This window comes from Podarcis melisellensis (assembly GCF_964234715.1).
Source record: "Podarcis melisellensis genome assembly, chromosome: 1".
Taxonomy (NCBI): domain Eukaryota; kingdom Metazoa; phylum Chordata; class Lepidosauria; order Squamata; family Lacertidae; genus Podarcis; species Podarcis melisellensis.
Genome location: NC_138528.1, coordinates 68,601,866 through 68,614,664, shown reverse-complemented (window position 1 = coordinate 68,614,664; position 12,799 = coordinate 68,601,866). Strand labels below are relative to the sequence as shown.

The following is a 12,799-nucleotide window of genomic DNA, read 5'->3' as shown; positions in this document are numbered from 1 at the left end:
TTCCATGTAAATGCTGAATAGCATGGGAGACAAGAACTCAGAATATTAAAAACCCCACAGAACTCAGAATATTAAAAGCCAGGGGGCTAAGCAACAGTCTCCCAGCAACTTCTGAAAGTTGCTCTCCAGATAGGAATGTAACCACTTCACAGCAGAGTCTCTAATTCCCAACTCAATCAGCCAATCCAGCATGCTCTATGGCAGGGGTTGTCAACCTGGTCCCTACCGCCCACTAGTGGGCGTTGCAGAATTCTAGGTGGGTGGTAGGGGGTTCTACGGCACAATCTGAATCCTCCTTCCATCGAGCTCTGGTGGGTGGTAAAGAAATTTTACCATCAAGAAAGATGCATTAGTGGGCGGTAGGTATAAAAAGCTTGGCTACCTTTGATCTAAGGATGCGTGTGGCACTGTGGTCTAAACCACTGAGCCTTGGGCTTGCCGATCAAAAGGTCAGTGGTTCAAATCCCTGCGACAGGGTGAGTTCTCGTTGCTCGGTCCCAGCTCCTGCCAACCTAGCAGTTCAAAAGCACGCCCAAAAGTGCAAATAGATAAATAGGTACCACTCTGGCGGGAAGGTAAACAGCGTTTCCGTGCGCTGCTCTGGTTCGCCAGAAGCGGCTTAGTCATGCTGGCCACATGACCCGGAAAAACTGTCTGTGGAGCGGACAAACGCCGACTCCCTCAGCCTGTAAAGCAAGATGAGCACTGCAACCCCAGAGTCATTCGCGACTGGACTTAAGTGCCAGGGGTCCCTTTACCTTTACCCCTGGTTATGGAAACCAAAAGCCACTGCGAGTGGCAAAAAAAATAGTAAGGTCACACTCTCCTCTCCCAACCAGATAACATATCAGGGTAACCAAGGCTGTTTTATTGATAGAAATGGACCATAATGAGATTGAAATCCCTTCTGCATTGAAGGTGTACCACGCAAAAGTGGTTTCCACCCTCTGTTATGCTGCCCCGCTCTGGGCCCCAGGGTCCAATTTAACATCGCTGGGGACATTGCAGAATCAGTTTCTCCGTCGCCTCCTGAAACTCCCCATGTGTGTGAGCAATGCAGCCATACATCTGGAGTTAAGGATTGCATCATTGGAGACGGTCATCTGGAAGCGAGTCTTTGGCTATTGGCTGTCCAGCTGGCATAGGCTTCCCGACCATTACCTCTTTCAGTGCCTCTGGCGGGATGACTTTGTTAACCCGTGGGTAGGAAAAATCCATGCCAAACTTTTGAGAATCGGAATTTCCCCAGCGGACTCCTTAAAGATGAACCTACGCTCAGCCAAAAGCCTTATCGAGCAAAGATTAGCAGACATTGAAAATCAACACAACCTCTCCAGGGGTGGGGGTGTCTGCTCTCCCAGGTATCACGGAATAACCCCACCACTTGGCCTTCCATCATACATGTCATCTCTTTCATCTGCACCACACCGACTTGCATTTATTCATGCAAGGTTCAATGTTTTTCCATCGAACCTGTTGAGCTACAGATTTTCCAAGGGTTTGGTGTCTCCGCTATGTGAGTGTGACGGGAAAACAGTTGAATCTCTTCCTCATATAATGTTCAACTGTCCCTTACATAGCATAGCTAGGACTAAATTCCTGGGTCCTGCTTTACTGCGCTTGGTTGGCAGACCTGTTGAGTCACATGCCGCACTGCTCTTGCAGGATACAGATCCTTCTGTAACTCTGCAGGTGGCGAGATTCCTGAATGCGGTTATCTCACACACAAAAACCACCAAAAAATTACAACAACAACAAAAACTAATCGGACAGTCATGATGAGAGTGCATGACGGATCTCGTCTCCAGTTCTCCTTTTTCTGTGAACCGTCCCATGGATCTTTCCGGGCCCCAAGCCGTTACTGTCACTGTTCAATGACCACCCTTGCATCGTGGTGTTCCCCTTCTGTTGTTAGATGTACTGGTTTTTATGCTTCTGTGTTTTTATGTTTGTACATATTTTATGGGCTAATAGCCGTAAATAAATAAATTGAATAAATTGAATTGATCTAGATAAGTAGCCTCATCTAAGAATGCTAGGTAGCACCTTGCCCAGTAAAAATCTTTTCTTGAATTTTGTATCCTATGGATGTGCACATAGCTATAACCCACCAGAGGGAGCATGAACATAAGAATGAAAAAGTAACAGCCAGAGACATATGGAAATCTTAAACCAGGAATGGCGAGCCTGTGGCCCTCTAGATATTGATGGACTGCAACTCCCATCATACGTAACCATTAGCCATGCTGGTTACAGCTGGTGGGAATTGGAGTTAAACAACATCTGGTGAGCCACAGGGTCCCAGTTCCTGTCTTAAAAGCAGCCATTGCTTCATCTGGGTTTGGAATGCTAAGCAATATAAAATTTACATTGCATTCCAAATGTTTTCTCTCTATGCTATATTTTTGCATAAAGTTTATGTCACACGCTATGCTCATGGTATACAAACAGGATACAAAAAGCTCCAAATCAATTTAGGTCTCATATGAGAAAACACTTAAGGCTGCTGTCCTACGCATAATCACATGAAAGTTAGACCTACTGAACTGTGTGGGACTTACTTCTGATTAAAAATGCTTAACTGCTGGGATAGTTTTTCCTGATTCAGACAATTCTGTAAAAGCTACAAAGACAACATTCCAGTTGAATTGTATAACAGTAACAAAACAATAATATACGAAAGTGCAGTAATATTTCTGCAGAGAACTGTGAGTTTATGAAAAAGACTTTCCATGTTGCCTTATGGCACCAGGACTGCTTAGTCCAGGAAACAAGAAGGTTCTGAAATAATGTATTTCCTTAAAGTTATGTACTCCCAAAAAAAGAATAAAAGGCCTGGAAAAATCCAAGACTATTGGCAGACTGAAAGCCTAATCATTGCTGCCACCCAGGAATCTGATTCTTTCTCTAACTCTGAAGGACAAGATAAAGTAGCAGGCATCTATTCATTTGACAGGCACCACATTGGGAAGGAAAGTCATTAGGAACTTTAGAGCAAGGTGTCTATTGCTCCCTAACATCTGAATCAGGAGATATGAAAGCTCTGAATATATGAAAGCTCATATGAACATATGAAAGCTCTGGATCTGTATCCGAAGGGGCCAATAAACTGTTGATTCCTGGAAAGAGGGAGTCTCTTTGGATAGGTAGTTTCTGTGTGCAGGAGATAGGCAACTTATCAGTTGCAAGATAAGAAAGAAAAGGTGCATAGCTTGGGGATACTCCTCAACACATCTCTGTCACTAGAGTGTCAAGTGTCCTCTGTGGATAGGAGTGCCTTTTACCTGCTCTGCCTATTTCACCAGCTATAGCTATTCCTGGAACAGCCTGGCCACTAAAGTCCATTTATTGCTAATCTCAAGGCTGGATTACTGCACTCTGCGTGGGGCTTCCTTAAGGCCTGGATCAGAAGCTTTTGCTGGTGAGGAATGTGGCACTTAGACTGTGGATGGCGGCACATTGCCAACATCATGTGGCATTTTTTAAAAACATCTGCACTGGCTGCATATCTACGACCAAACCAGGTTCAAAGCCATTGTATTAATTTTAAAAGCCTTAAACATCTTATGTCCAGGGTACCTTAAGGACAGCCTAAACTCTTCTACCCCGGCTTGATCACTGAGCATCATTAGTCTTCCCCAGAGCTGGCAAGGCTCACCTGACAGCAACAAGAAACGGAACCTTTGGTGTTATCAACCCTGTCCTGTGGAATGCTCTGCCAACAGAGATTCAGCAGGCACCCTCTATTTCAGCCTGCAAAAAACCTTTCTCTGCTACCAAGTTTACACAGGCAATTAAGAAAACATCTGATTTTAATTTTTAATTTTTAATCTGATTTTAATTTCTGTGAAGATACTATTGCTGTAAACCGCTTGGAGATGGCTTACGCTATAGCAGTGTATAAGTGCTTTTATAAATAAATCAAATGAATAAATAAATAACACGTGCATTTAAAGCTGCAACATCACTGCCAGAGGAGATGTACCTCTCCTCCGTCCTCCACAAGCGTGCCTACCCCGCGTATATATTCATGCAACGCCTTAGATCGATTTATTAAACTATAATAGCAGAGTAAGCTCCCACCAGCCTCTACGTTACTTTTGCTGCTGCAGCCTAACCCGGCCGGCCCCTCTGAGAGCGGATAACACGGCAGAATCTCCGAATAAGTCACTTGTGAGGGACCCCAAAGGAGGCTGGCTGACAAAAACACAAGCAGGTCCCTCCTTCACCCGGCAGCCCCGAAAAGCGCCCACAAGCGGCGGAGATGCTGCGCTCCCCTCCCTGGAAGCGGCCGCTCCGGGCGCCCAAATGCAGCCGGCATCCTCTTCGTCGTCATGGCAACCGGACAACTTGCAGCCTCCCTCCCTGGCTGCCACCCTCCTTCCCCCTCTCGCCCCTCGCTTCGCAGCGGCAAACGCACACACCTCACCGACCCCGCTGCCCTGCCGTGGCGGCGGCGGCTTTTTCCCGCCTCTGGGTCCCCAGCCGGCTCTTCAGCCCCTTCGCGCATGCAGAAACTTTTCTCCACAGCCGCACAGCCTGGGCACCGCGGGTAGTACAGGGGCCTCGCAGGGACAAAGTAGCGCAGAGCGCGGAGACGTTCCTCCCTGCAACCCCCTCCCCCCCGCCCTCCTCAGAGACCGGCCGGCCCCACCTCAGGGAGGAGGAGGAGGAGGAAGGGGCGGTGGGACTTTCCCGTCTCCCCTTCGCTTTTCTCTCGGTAACAGAAGGGCGGGCGCTCTGAGAGAACTTGGTCTTCGCTTTGAAAAAAGTTGCATTTCAAAAACCGGCTGCAGCCGCCGCTCTGCCCCACCATTCCAGTCTCCAAGGAAACTTAGCAGGGCAATCTGGGAAGTAAATCGCATTGAGTACCGTGGATCTTTCCCCTCAGAAAAGCGTGCATAGGCCGGGAGTCTCTCAGCTCCCTACGAAACTTGTCCGTTGGGATTGTCCTCTTTCTGATTTCGTGAGGCTCGCTTGGCTCCGCAGTTTTTATTGCAGCTGCTGCTACTGCCGTGGATGCTCTTTCGCGTCTAAGGAGTGGTGTGCTCCAGACATGGCCCCAGGAAGCAGGAAAGAGCCAGTTGCACCGAGTACCATAATGTGCAAATTCTGCACCTTCTAGTTCCTCACTTAGCAAGGCTGCTTTGTAAAGTTTCAAATGCCTTGCAAGGACATACAGTATAAGCCGCAGACTGCCCCCCTGGCGCAGGGTTGTTGGCAACAAGAGGGTTAAAGGAGCTTAGGCCGCCCAGCCCAAGATACTTCGGTATCTGCAGGGGGGACAACCCCACTAGCTCCCACACCTCAGTGCAGCTTGCACAGGAGAACAATAGAATTGTAGAGTTGGAAGGGATCATGAGGGTCATCTAGTCCAACCCCCTGCAATGCAGGAAGCTTTTGCCCAGTGTGGGGCTCAAACCCATGATCCTGGAATTAAGAGTCTCATTGCTCTACTGAATGAGCTCAGATTATTGTCTCCTGTAAATCAAATGTCCCACTCTGATGCCACCTTTTAACAGCGCCCAAAATATGCCTGCTGAGGTACCCTCCTCATCTTTGCCTCACAACAGGATCACTTCTGAGCTTTTTAAACAACTTCTAACTTTGTGCCACTACATTATCTCTTTATTGTAGCAGGAAAGCCCTCAATTGACACCAACAGCGCAATATACAATTTGCATAAGGGAAAGTACAATCTTGCTATGAGGAATGTGTGCTCTTTGCAACTCCTTACCTGTTATTATGCAATCCTTATGTCAAGAGTTCCTAAACTGTGGTCCATAGTGGTCTGCAAGTTTCATTCATGTGGTCCACAGTGTGTCTATCAATTTGTGGTTGAAATCAATAGACCTCAATCACATCAAATATTCAAATAAAATTTTAATTGTATTTTAATTGCTTTTATTTCTTATATTGTGTTTTTTGTATTACAGTTTCAATGTTATGGACACACAAGGTAATAAGACATAAAAGAAGCAGTAAATACAACTAAAATTGTACAGCATCTAGCACAACACATTACAACTACTACAACAGTCAGGAAAATCATCAAGTGGTCTGTCAAGACCCTCAACAATTTTCAAGTGATCCATGTGGGAAAAAGTTATGTCGAATAGAAGGATGTTGTCACTGAAAATTTATATGTGCAGAAATAACATGTGATACAGTCCTTTCTTGACTGTAGCAGGGTCCAACTGCAAGTGCATTCCTTGCACGTTTGGATCATGAGTAAATCAGGTAGATGACTCATCTTATTGACGTTAGCTTTTCATGTATAGAAAGGGAAACATTCAAACACAGCCTGAAGTAGTTACATAGATACACAATCTCCCAAGGAAGAGGTAACAATTAGCATGGGGGAGGTAGGTGTGCATACACATTCCATCTTTTAGGTGGTGTCACCTGTGCTAAACGTTGTGGTGTATCATTTGGTCTAACAGAGATGAACAAAATTTTATTGTGCTTGACACTGAAAAATTGTCCATCGTTCAGGGGCAGCCAGGAGCATATCCTTGAAGAATGCAACCTGTATTTATTTACTAATACAAAATAGCATTACCGTAAGCACTGAACAATGGGCTGTGGTACAGTGACCTTTTCCAAGGTCCAAACTATTGTGAGCCACAGTTGCAGGTTAAATAAATGATATTTACCTTAGATAAATGAAATGGTCAAGACAAATTCCTGTTGTAAGTAAGTACTACAATAAAAAAAATTGTGTTTACCAGTGCTAGCTATAGTAACAATCCTGATTACATCATAATCTTTACACAGCAATTCTATATGTGTCAGAAGTTAGCTAATTATGGTGCCAGATGTATCTCTGTGGAGAAGGAATTCCACAAACTAGGAGCTGCCAGAAGGAATGCCCTTTCCCAGGCCACCACCAACAGAACTTCTGAGGGCAGTGGAACTACGAAGAGGGACCTATCTGCCAATTTTAACATCCAAGAGGTCTGTGGGGAAAGAGACAGTCTTTCACATATTTGTGGCCTGAGTCATTTAGGGTTTTATACACTAACTTAAGCATATTGAATTAGGCCCAGAAATTAATAGGCAGCCAATGCAGCTGTTTTAAAGCCAGGATTATATGAGAACTAAATGGAAACCCAGCCAGTAATCTGTCCACTGCACTTTGGACAACTGAAAATTCAGAGCTGTTTTCAAGGGCACCTATTATCCAATCTGGAAGTTACCAGACCATGGAGTATTATGGCCAAGTAAGCTCTGTCCCAAAGTCGCCATGTTAGCAAACCAGCGTTAGCAAGAAATAGACTCTCCTAGCCACTAACGGCACTTGAGCCTCAAGGAACCATATTGAATCCAGAGTACACCCAAGCTATGAACCGGCTCCTTTCAGGGAAGTGGAACCCCATCCTCAACAAGCTGTCTTCCCACCTCTTCGACTCAAGAACTTGGAACACCTAACACCTCTGTCCTTCCAGGATTCCATTTTTGGCCCTCATGCAGCCCATAACTCCCTCCTAGCACCTGTCTAGCACCTCAACCATCACTCCTAATTCAGATGGGACTGAAAGGCAGAGTGCTATCCTTATGCTCGTGACACTTCACTCCCAATCATTTGATGACAGCTCCCAGTAGTTTCATATAGTTGTTAAATAGCATGGGGAACAAGATGGAACTCTCTGCAGCAAAGCTCCCATACTAGCATATTAGGGCTGCAATCCAAAGAGATGATACCAAGCACATGACAGAGAACTATGCATGCAACTGAAGTTTTACTTTCTGCTTCAACCGCAGCAGTTCCTGCTATCAAAGGGCTAAGTGACTGATCACATTTTAAAGCGACTTGTTCCTTCAGCAACTGCAAGAAGTTCTCTCCAGCATCCATATTTCACATCTTCAGATCACAGCCAAGGCAATTATGTTCTTGCTTCTTGACAGTGCATATGCTGGATAAATACATTTTAAAAATCTCTCATTGTAATGTTTAAACATTGCCCCATTACAAGTATAGTTAAAAAGAATGCATGGTGGTTTTTATGCTATATTATCATTCTTTATGCAGTCTTGTTGACCTAGTATCACAAGCTAGTTGATTTATCAACTCCTGGTTTCTCCCAGAATGATTTTTTAAAATGTGATTTATTACATGTAACTAATATGCTAATTCATATGTAGCACATGTAGCATAGAGTAGCCAATGATGGGTCCTTAAAGAAAGTGATGTACACTCAAGGAATACACACACACACATATGTATTAAAAACTCCCTTTCCCTTCTTTGTGCATATAAGGAGTGGTTCTAGTGGTGGTGGTCCCTACTAACAAGTAAGGTTTATCTGTTCCAGCCTCCACATTGAAAACTTGAGTGTATGTGAAGTATTTGGTACTCCCAGTGTGATGCTGTGACTGTTCCAAGTTTGGTTTGCTTTTTACCTGGAACCATATAAACACATGGCTATGCTAATGTAGGATTTTACTCCGATGCATTTTGAAATGTTGTCGCTGCTTACTCTTTTATTACTCTGTTTCACAATGTGATTTATATGTTGTTAGCTTTGTGCACTGATAGGTTTTATCTAAACCACTAACATTTGTTTTCATGAATATGATTCCCCATTCGAGAAGCAGTAAAACCACTTGGTACATCATCTCATAGCAACACTTGCTGCTATTTACTCTTGGCAGAAGAGAATAGGTGCCTTTGAGACTCGGGCTTACATAATGCAACTAAAACGGCAGGCTTTCATTTTTGGACATCTAACTCACATTTCCCTTGAGTAAATGTCTCTGCAAATATAGATGCAAATATTTTAACTGTATTTAAATAAAATACATATACAGTACCTAATAAAACACAGCTACTGCTGCAGTTTTCTAGGGTTTTTTTATTTCATACCCCGCCCCCTTTCTATAATATCACACTCAAGGCAGTATGCAAACAGAAATAGAAATCACACAAGATTAAACCAATCCTAGCAATAAAACAAAATAAACAGTAAACGCAGCATTATAAAATTCTTAGCAACAGGAAGCTAAAACATAATCAGAGGGTCTCTTACTATGACACGCTTGCCAAACTAAAACAGAACCCTTTTAAAATTAGGCGAAGTGAGGACTAAGTTAACCTTTCTCAGCATAGTAAATATTCTGTAGTTTACAGGCCACTACTGAAAAGAACCTCTCTCTCGCCCACTCCTTCTACACTTCTGTTGGTAAAGAGACAGTGCAGAAACTGATAATGAATTTCAAGTAGGTTCATGGGCGGGGGGAATAATTCCTGAGAAGCACCATTATAGTAAAAGCAGTTCTGCAGTGTGTCAATTCCTAAACTAAGAATAAGGATTACTGTTATTCAGAACCCCTATGAATTAGCATATAAAATGAAATGGGTACAGAGCACCTTTCACTATGGTACTGCACATATACAAAAACCCCCACAAAAACAGCTTAGGAACTGTAAAACAATGGTACCTGATATTTTTAAGGGTGGTAAGTTATCAAAGCTTTTGTGTCCTGTTTTGATGTACTGTACAGGAGAATGGTGCTAAATGTTTACATGGCCAGGGTAGTTTAATATCTAAAGTTAACTGTTATAGAACTGCCAATTCCCTTTTGTAGGACAGCTGAATAACCCCTGGTGTTATTTCAGAGGTGGTGATAAATTTTCCAGTTCTAAAATAATTACTGCCACCTGCTGAAGCAGCAAATAGTAGTCTGTGGATGGGAAAGTAATAAAAATGGGTGGGTGGGGGGAGCTGTGCTGCTTCATTGTTGGTGGATTTTGATAAGGGTCCTCTTGGGAATTCAGAGAAAACCTTTTGACTAAAGGATTTTAAAGAGCTCACAATTTTTAAATAAAAAAATCTCAAATTTAGTTCTTGGTTTTTCTACCCAAGTTGATGCAGACTTCAGAGTCATAATAGGACTACTTCTGTCTTAGAAACAAACATTATAGCTGAATTACAAAACAAACATTGCATTTGGCCTACGTGAACTGTGTCCTTGAGTATACATGACCCAGCATGCCCTTCAGGGCAAACTGGAAGCTTCCGTTGCTGCAGAACACAACAGCCTGCCTCTTAAAAACAGTAAGTCCTAACAGGCAAGCTACCAAAATATGTTTCAGTATCTGCACTGGATTCCTATTATCCACCAGGGCATAATTCTAGGTATTGATTGGCTTTGACTTTAAAATGTCTAATGGTGCAATCCTATTCACACTTACCTGGCAGTAAATTGCTGGGTCTTACTTTTGAGAAGATTTATATAGGATTACACCATAACGCCTGAGTCTTAAATACACTTACGAAAGATACTCAGTGCTCTCCTCCTCTGCAACTAATTACTATCTCTTATAGCTGATAGGCACACCATTTTAGCATTTCCACCCTGCAACATTATTTAGACAGCATGGATAAGAAGCATTTTTTGTGAATGTTCTACACTAATTTTATTCACATCTGTTCAAAACTGTGGTACAACAGATAAAAGTGTTGGGCATGGAAGAGGGAACTGAGGTCCAAATTCAGCAATGAAGCTTTAGTGGATGATGTGAACCAGTTACTCTATTTTAAACCAATCTACTTCATATGATTCCTTGAGGATAAAAGGGGATTACCCAAATATTAACATTTTAACAAATGTGAAAAACTAATAAAGTCATGCTGCCAAACACCAAACATATTTTAAATGAATTATATTACTACTATTTGTAAAACTGCTGGTGGTGGTATTCATCATATTTTTTAATAAATCTGTTCTGTGTATGCATGATTTAAATTAGTATTTGTACTGGGTGTTTTTTTTAAAGGAGTACTTTTTCATTCTTTGAATGAGTTAGATACGAATGATAGCCAAGGGACACAGGCAAGGAAATAATTTAGACTCAACGGTTTAAATTCCTTTTTTCAATGTTTCCTTTATTTTTTTCCCAATGATTGTTTTATTATACAATAAGAAAAGAGACAACTTTTTTCTACAGCATTTATTTTGAGCCATATTAACATTGAAAACAGAAAAAAATATTTAGGTGCGGCTAGTAATTCTATAAACTCTCGCTTAACGTGTTCTCCATTATAACAACCATGGATACCATATTCAAGAAATTCATATAGACTGAAAAACTCTCTTCATTTACAGCAAATCTAATATAACTGGAAACTCACTACTCTTTGGGGGAGTTAAAATGACTCTCCTTTTAAAGAGTCAGAGGAAAACCAGGACATCTAAGAAGACCACCCTCCCACCTGCAATCACACCTGATCCCAACTAGCAGTATAGCAATTGGGATTGGGAATGAGGCTAAAGAGAGACTGCAGGGGATGTATTATGGATGAGGCTTCACAGAGTGTTGTGTGTGGCACAGTGGGTCAGTGCATCTTCCTGTTAACCAGAAGGTTGGTGGTTCGAACCCACCCAGGGACAGCTGTGGGCAGGATTCCTGCATTGCAGGGGCTTGGACTAGATGAGCCTCAGGGTCCCTTCCAACTCTTATGATTCAAAGAAGACATGAGGGTTGAGAGCTTGAGGCATTATACTGAGTGAAACAACTGTATCTCAGCTTCTGCTATGATTTGTCTGCAAGGGATTCCTTCGCATTTTAAATTTTACTGCTCAAGTGGGAGGGTGAAAAAAGGCTCTGAAAAACTGATGCATCTCAGAAATAGCCTTTATTGGTCTCACTCCTATGTAGTCAGGCTCATTTCAGCAATTGACTGGCTTCATAATTACCCTGTATCTGTTTGCAGTACACATAGACAAGGGATTAGCATAAAGAGAACACAGGTATAATGTGAGCTGCTGGTATTAAATGGACAGTCAAACTTCTCTCCACCCACCCTCTGCTCCCCATGTTGGTTGCACCAATCTACTTCTGGTGCACAATCACCCTAGAGAATTGAAAACAATGGGGGGAGCTCCTTTCCTTTTCTAGAATTAAAGAGTAGAATTCCTGAATGCAGTTCTCATGTTATTTCTTTCCACATCACTTTCTGGTCTTCTAGTAAACACAGAAGCAAGAACTCTCTGCTTAACTCCATGGGAAGCATTGCTTCAACTGATGTCCAGATATTTGGTCTTTGGTTGCCACATTTTGTTAGCAAGACAACATAACAATGGCTATAAATTGCATTGGGAACAGTGCATACTCATACCAGATGAATTTTGGATTCATTTTTTTCACTAGAGGAGACAATAGGCTTAGACACTGCCACATATGGTAAAATTGAAATGGACACTATAAATATGTGTGGAATTACTGGTGATGTTGCCAGATGGCTGTTTCCAGCTACAATCTATTAAGCGATGAGAATTTATGAAATAATTTTAAGAACAGCATATCAAATGTCCTATTTTTATTATTAATAACTATTGCATATGACAAAACAGTAGTGTAAACACAAATTGTTAAGACAGCATATAGCTGTCTTACTACCTATTAAAATTACATTACACTGAAAATGTAATCTCCCCATTGGATCTAAAAATGAAATTGATTGACCACTGCTATGAAGTTCAGGTGAAATATCTTAAGAGACATTTTCTGACTCCCCTCTTACGCACATCTTATTTTGATTGATGTTTTGTTCTTTGCGGCACTCCACACGTCACACCTGAGAAAGACCTTTAGCAGGCCAAAACATTGGTCTTTTAGTCTTTTCACTTTCCTGTGTACAAAGGAAATAAATGGGCAAACTGTTAGAGAAGCTAGTCTTTTCAAATATTGTTTCACACTCCATTTTACTTGGCAAAATAATTAGGTAGCTTGCAAGACCTTCAAGCACTAACCTGTTTACACAACTGAACATGAAGAAAGAATCGCCCTGGTCTG

At 42.3% G+C, this 12,799-nt stretch overlaps 2 protein-coding genes across 5 annotated transcripts in view; both read right to left on the bottom strand.

Moving 5' to 3' along the window:
• The window catches only part of STK33 (serine/threonine kinase 33), a 55,879-nt gene extending 51,230 nt beyond the window's left edge, over nt 1-4,649 (bottom strand). Inside the window, exon 1 of the mRNA XM_081918373.1 lies at nt 4,425-4,649. The gene's annotated coding sequence lies outside the window, so the exon portion shown is untranslated. The remainder of the gene's footprint in view (nt 1-4,424) is intronic.
• A 7,659-nt stretch (nt 4,650-12,308) lies between these two features.
• The window catches only part of TRIM66 (tripartite motif containing 66), a 58,326-nt gene continuing 57,835 nt past the window's right edge, over nt 12,309-12,799 (bottom strand). For all 4 annotated transcript variants that reach the window (XM_081918135.1, XM_081918136.1, XM_081918134.1 and 1 more), the window contains one exon: nt 12,309-12,635. In XM_081918135.1, coding sequence (XP_081774261.1) covers nt 12,576-12,635 — 60 coding nt within the window. In that variant the 3' untranslated portion in view covers nt 12,309-12,575. The remainder of the gene's footprint in view (nt 12,636-12,799) is intronic.